Source organism: Pararge aegeria, chromosome 24 (assembly GCF_905163445.1).
Source record: "Pararge aegeria chromosome 24, ilParAegt1.1, whole genome shotgun sequence".
NCBI lineage: Eukaryota > Metazoa > Arthropoda > Insecta > Lepidoptera > Nymphalidae > Pararge > Pararge aegeria.
In genome coordinates this window covers 11,639,439-11,646,487 of record NC_053203.1, presented here as the reverse complement: position 1 = coordinate 11,646,487, position 7,049 = coordinate 11,639,439, and the positions used below count along the sequence as shown (strand labels likewise).

The 7,049-nt window shown below is 36.0% G+C and overlaps 1 protein-coding gene across 1 annotated transcript; it reads right to left on the bottom strand.

Annotated features, from left to right (window-relative positions):
- Positions 1-826: 826 nt before the first annotated feature.
- LOC120634449 (heat shock protein 68-like) lies at positions 827-3,057 on the bottom strand. Its single transcript, XM_039905021.1, has one exon. It carries the CDS (start codon positions 2,905-2,907, stop codon positions 1,021-1,023), a length of 1,887 nt encoding a protein of 628 aa, XP_039760955.1. The 5' UTR covers positions 2,908-3,057; the 3' UTR covers positions 827-1,020.
- Between the last annotated feature and the right edge of the window lie 3,992 nt (positions 3,058-7,049).

Sequence of the window (7,049 nt, the reverse complement as noted above, 5' to 3'; positions counted from 1 at the left end):
TTCCAATATTTTTAGTAGTAGCACGTTTTATATAAAAAGTTAGTTTACCAACCAAGTTGGTTAACTAGCAAACCTGTTTATTTAATTTATAATAATTTTAAAAACATGTATAAATACAATAATAAGATAAGTTTGGTTGGGTGTCATTTATATATTTTTGACCACAGCTTTAACTAGATATGAAAGGATAAATGAGTTGGTTGGTTGGTTGAGTTAATTTATGGTAAATACCTATGCAAGGTTAGTTTCTTTTTCTTTCTTTCGTTGGTTTTCATTGGTTTCATCTAGGTTCTATCCGTGCTACTGAGCTAGCAAACCTACACAAAATATTTTGCACACGGTTCTACCACAGACTTCTACCTTATTAGTTTGAGGCTATTTTTTTATAACAGTTGTTTATTAACAAGCATTCCATCTTAAGACTGTGTATTTATGGAATAAAAGTAAGTAGGCAGTTCTACTATAATAGAAGGCATAGAGTATATTTTTTTTTAAATAAATAAATATACTACGATTGTCGTAGTATTTATATTATTAATAAATAAATACACACATCGCCATCTAGCCCCAAAGAAAGCGTAGGTTGTTTTATGGGTACTAACATAGCATCTGATGAATATTTTTATGAATATAATACACATACATACTTATTATATACAGATAAAGACCCAGACACTGAAAAACGTTAATGTTCATCACACAAACATTTTTCAAGTTGTGGGAATCGAACCCACGGCCTTGGACGCAGAAAGCAGGTTTGCTGCCTACTGCGCCAACCGGCTGTCTAATCATGTCATTCATCGGCATAATAATAAAACAACAAAAGTTTAAAATTAAAAATAGGTATCATTTATTTTAAATTAATACAACAGGTGATTTAAAGTTTAACCAAAACCAGCAGGTGATCATTATTTAACATTCATACTAGACAACAATAAATAAATCAGTCTTAAACACAAATAATATCACATTCAATCAATACTGATAATCTTTTACGCACATAAAATTTTATTCGAAGCATTAATCGACTTCTTCAACAGTAGGTCCGTTAGCTTGGGGTCCGCTCGGCTGGGCACCGCCAGCGCCGTGTAGTTTGCTCATAACGGGTGAGCAAATCTTCTGGATTTCCTTTAACTTATGCTCATATTCCTCCTTCTCCGCTAGAGTATTGTTATCCAACCAACGAAGGGCTTCTTCGCACTCGCTTTTCGCGCTATTCTTATCCGCGTCAGATAATTTCTGACCGGCGTCATCTAAAGCTTGCCTGACACTGAATATGTATGACTCCAGCTGGTTTCTAGCTGCGACCTTCTGACGCTGTTTCTCATCTTCTTCCTTGTACTTCTCCGCTTCTGATAACATTCGGTCTATGTCGGCTTGGGATAATCTTCCCTTATCGTTCTTTATAACGATGTTCTTGCTGCGTCCAGTGCTATTTTCTTTGGCGGAAACGTTCAGGATACCATTTGCGTCTAAATCGAATGTGACATCGATTTTTGGAACTCCTCGCGGCGCTGGGGGAATACCAGTCAAATCAAAGGTTCCTAACAAGTTGTTGTCTTTGGTCATCGCTCTCTCGCCTTCATAAACTTGGATGGTAACAGCAGGTTGGTTATCCGAATAAGTAGTAAAGGTCTGTGATTGTTTGCAAGGTATTTTAGAGTTTCGTTCAATGATTTTGGTCATCACTCCGCCGGCTGTTTCAATGCCAAGTGACAATGGTGCAACGTCGACTAATAAAACATCTTGGATCTTCGAATCGGTCTCGCCGCTTAGAATAGCAGCTTGAACTGCTGCACCGTATGCAACAGCTTCATCTGGATTGATTGATAAGTTGAGTTTCTTCCCGCAGAAGAAATTTTGTAGCAGGTTCTGTACCTTTGGTATACGTGTTGAACCTCCAACTAACACGACGTCATGGATTTGAGTCTTATCTAGTTTAGCGTCTTTGAGAGCTTTTTCAACAGGTTCTAATGTTCCTCGGAATAAATCAGAGTTCAGTTCCTCGAATCTAGCACGGGATACCCTAGTATAGAAGTCGATTCCTTCGTAAAGGGCATCTATTTCGATAGTGGCTTCAGTGCTGGATGAAAGCGTTCGTTTCGCGCGCTCGGCGGCTGTGCGTAGGCGTCTTAAGGCGCGTGGGTTCGAGCGCAAATCCTTTTTATATTTCCGTTGGAATTCCTCAGCGAGGTGATTCACTAGACGGTTATCAAAGTCTTCACCTCCTAAGTGAGTGTCACCAGCCGTCGACCTGACCTCGAAGAGTGACCCTTCGTCGATGGTCAAGATGGAGACGTCAAAGGTACCTCCTCCCAAATCGAAGATCAAAACGTTGCGCTCGCCCTTGAGGCTCTTATCCAACCCGTAAGCCAAGGCGGCTGCTGTGGGTTCATTGATGATCCTGAGTACGTTCAAACCTGCGATGGCACCAGCGTCTTTCGTAGCTTGGCGTTGCGAGTCGTTGAAATATGCTGGGACTGTGATAACCGCGTCTTTTACAGATGTACCCAAATATGCCTCTGCAGTTTCCCTCATTTTCGTCAAAACCATGCTGCTGATTTCCTCAGGAGCGAACTTCTTCACCTCACCTTTGAACTCCACCTGTATTTTTGGTTTGCTCGAGTCATTTATAACTTTGAAGGGCCAGTGTTTCATGTCCTGCTGGATTTTTGGGTCGTCGTATTTGCGTCCGATCAACCTTTTGGCGTCGAAAACTGTGTTGTTAGGGTTCAGGGCCACTTGGTTCTTCGCTGCATCACCGATGAGTCGCTCGGTATCCGTGAAAGCAACATACGATGGTGTAGTACGGTTGCCTTGGTCGTTCGCGATAATTTCCACATTTCCATGTTGCCAGACACCAACACAGGAGTATGTGGTGCCAAGATCGATCCCAATAGCTGGCATTTTGATTCAAATCTTCTTATAAACACACGTAGAATGTATAAACACTTGGATTACAGTAATAGTACTCGTAATATTCACTTCGGTTTGCACCGGTCTCTCACGTCTGCACAGTTTCGTATTTCAAATAATTCTGAGTTTACGCGCCAAGCGCGCCGCTTATATATTAAACGAATCCGCAACCGAGAAAATTCTACCTTGATCGAGATCGAACCAATGAACGAATGATGTTTGTCGATGGTTCTAGAACCTGTAAGGTCAACCAATAAGAACGCAGAACGTTTCTGAAAGAAAGAGATAGGTATATCGGTAGAAGAGCGTAATTATGTTGCAAGCTTAGAGATTTTACCCATATTCAGGGAAATTAAATGAGATCTTTTGTAATATAATGAAAATATTTTTTTATCATGTTACGAGTTCTTCAAACAGAGCTCAAAATTTAAGTAAAGCCAAGTTGATATAAAAGTTTATAGCTATAATTATAATGTATAACGAGTAAGCGGCTGCTCGTTACTTCATCCGCGTATAATTTAGAGTACAATAAATTATACGCGCAAATTCAAAAATTCTTTATTTATGTAGACCTATCACAGGCACTTATAAAGCGTTCATACTTATATGCTTCCATTATTGTGAGAGGATGGTGATCATAAAACTAAGGCTACGTGGATTCCAAATGCGCCAAGGCCCACAACAAACTGAATGAATTTAGAACCATTCATAAGCAAGCTTTTTTATCGTTAACTAGCTGTTGCCCACGCCTTTTAAAATCCATTTTCCGATGCAGATTTGTTAAGCGGTCCTATGCAAGATATGCTATGCTATTTTTAAATCCCATGTTTAACTTTTACCAGCAGCTTTTCCAGACTAATTATTATACAGTGTGTATGTATGTATACAAACTTGTTTTCCAAATACTACTCATTTAAGGGTTTTTAAAAAATGTAATGTAAAAATGTCGACATTTTTTTAAAGAAATATGAACAAACTACGCGGCCGAGCTATTCTCTGAATTATTTTCTAGCGATTTATACTTAATTATTTATCAGAATGATATACTGTAACACAGTAACAATCGATGAGGCTTTATTATACATTTAAAAATCTGTGATAAATTATCTCGTGGTGGAGGAGAAGTTAGCGAATAAGCAGATAGAATTGGGAAATCAAATTTGTTTTATACTATATAGAGACTACAAATATTGCGAGGAAAATCTATATCAATCAAATAGCCAGTATGTGCTGGCATTAAACATTTAAATTATTTATTCGCAGTGGAAGTTTAAAATTTTGAACTGGTATCACTAGCGAAAGCTCCCGAAGGGTAGCGGCCGCGCGAAAACGAGATAGCAGATGTTGTGTTTACATCGGTCAGAAAGGGACGTCTATCAGCCCTACTTTTATGGTTGTGATTGCTTTGATTATTTTTATTCCAGTGAGGATGCGATACAAGAGAAGCTACTGGAATTTTCTACAAAATCGAACTCGTTAATATTGACGTTGTTGCATCGTCCTTGAATACAAAATAGGTAATAGGTACGTATTACGTAACAGTACGTACCTTGAACGTTTACCGATTTGGGTAGGGTTATAAATCGAATTGCATCGCTGACTAAACGACTTCACACACGGCAGCTATAATATAAAGATGTATATTATAGCAAAATACATCTCATCACATATTTCCATACAAATCTTCAGGAGACCACACACGACAACTATAATGTATATTTTACATCTTCGTATCTTAAGATGCTGAGCGATACGAAAATATACATTTATATTTCGATAGATCTTAATACATCTCAATAAATTTTGCGTTACTAAACATCTCTCTTCGAAAAGGGTGTTCAAAATGTTTATGTGATAGACAGAGACACAAATAGTACAGTCCTAAAGGTACAGCAGGTCAATCTGTTCCCACTGTTGTTGTGTTAATTAGACCATGAAGTTTGGTAAACGTTGATCTTGACTCCCGGAAATAATCACAAAATTTTTCGTCTGATATTCATCATATGATTTAACTTATTAATAAGTATCTCGACAGATCCATTTTATTACAACATTGGACAGCCGAATGGCGCAGTGGGCAGCGAGTCCCTGCTTTCTGAGTCCAAGGCCGTGGGTTCGATTCCCAAAATTGGAAAATGTTTTTGTGATGAACATAAATGTTTTTCAGTGTCTGGGTGTTTATCTGTTAATTATGAGTATTTATGTATATCTTCTATATATTTAAAAAATAAAGTGTGTGGGTATGTTCCGTATAGGCTCCGAAATGGCTAGACCAATTTCAATGAAACTTTCAGGGAATCTCCGGATTGACCTGGCGAGTAATCCTGTAAAGTTGGGTGTCGATCGGAGGACTCCTATTTTTGAACTGTCAAACTGTCAAATACAGCTTTTATTTACTATGATGATATTCTATTGTTGGGTGTACATGGGTGTAGATAATGATCTTCACCCGCTCGAGAAGAGAATAGAAGAGAATGAATACGGAGAGAAATAAATGATTTAATATATTATGAGACTTAAATTAAAAATTTAATTAAGTATGTAAGTTTATTCTTTAAATAAAATGAAGCAAAATCTAGCCCGGCGAAGCTGGCTGGGTACGCTAGTTATTCATAAAAATAATCGTCAGTCATATTTGTACAATATGTACAATATATATACATAACACAAGCTACGCTTACTTTGGGTCTAGATGGCGATGTGTGTATTGTCGTAGTATATCTATTTATTTGTTAAAAATACCAACACCCTGTATAACACCTTAGCAGCTGGAAAGTGCGTCAATCGAGACGTTTACCAATGGAATAGAGGGAAAGATACATTACATTACCTGTTGTGTGTGTGATACTTTAAGATAATTAATAAAATTATTAAATTATTAACTAATGACCGGGATAGTTCACTGCTCCCTTCTTCTCTTTTATTAATTTTTTTTTTTTTATTTGAGGATAATTACTTATATTTTGTTTCATATTTAATCTATTATATTATTTTTATATATGTATTATGTATATCATTGTAGTTATTTATTTATTTGTCTTTAGTTACAAATATTGTTTTTTTTATATATTATATGTATATATTACAGTAATGAAATATGTATTATATGGGTATATGTATATATGCACCACCTAACTTTTTTCTGTAACTGTCTTTTATCTTCGCCATTGGTTGCCTGGAAGAAATCGCTTTGTAGCGATAAGGCCGCCAAATTGTATGCGTTGTTTTGTTATACTTTTCTTTTTTTTCTATGTACTTTTTGTTGTGTGCAATAAAAGTATATTAATTCAATCATAATTTAAAGCTACACATGATACATCCCAGAGTGATTCTCTAAATTAAAATGTCACTTTTTTTTATTTTCTTTATTATCTACTTTTATAAGTAAATATAAATAGACAAATGTTGAGAAAAAACACTTTTTTTAACACTCATGATATTATTAAATCTCTTTTTATTGTTTAAACTAATTAAAAAATTTGTTTAAAAAAGTTCTGTCTTGGACGTCCGTTTGTCTGTATGTGCGGATCTTGTGGTCACGATAACGAGCGAAATACTTCCCTTATGGAGTTGGTTTTTTTTATAGGCTTCAGTATTTTGAGGAATAGAAGCCTAATACTTTTCACGGTATAATTAGATACAGTTTAATTATTATTTACAAATAATCTCAATTTTATTGTAATGAATGAGATTATGAGGCGTGCACTTTTGGATTTTCCAATATTTAACCTAACTAAAAAAAATTAAATTTTTAACCTAAGCCTTAAGTCTGTGTTTTTTTCCCTTTGTTGGGTTGCCTGGGAGAGATTGCTTCTTAGCGATAAGGCCGCCCATTGTACCCGTGTTTTATTGTGTTGTTTTTGTTTATAATTTAATTTCTGTAAGTACAGTAAAGTTTTTATTCGTTTTTCATTTTTATGTTGCACCTTGAATAATAACATAAAAATTGAACGATAATTATTTTTTTTTTTCAATCAAACGTACCAGGATGGTATAATATGCTGTTTTTAGCACTTTTCTCTGTATTTAAGTTCTTCGTCATCATGGTCACTTCAACCGATTTACGTCCATTGCTGAGTACGTCCAAGACCATAGAAAAAAAAACTATTCGAGCGGTGCGCGTTGCCAGTTAT

Bases quoted from the DNA above. Each gene is read 5' to 3' on its own strand.
- LOC120634449 (XM_039905021.1), bottom strand. From the start codon at position 2,907: ATGCCAGCTATTGGGATCGATCTTGGCACCACATACTCCTGTGTTGGT.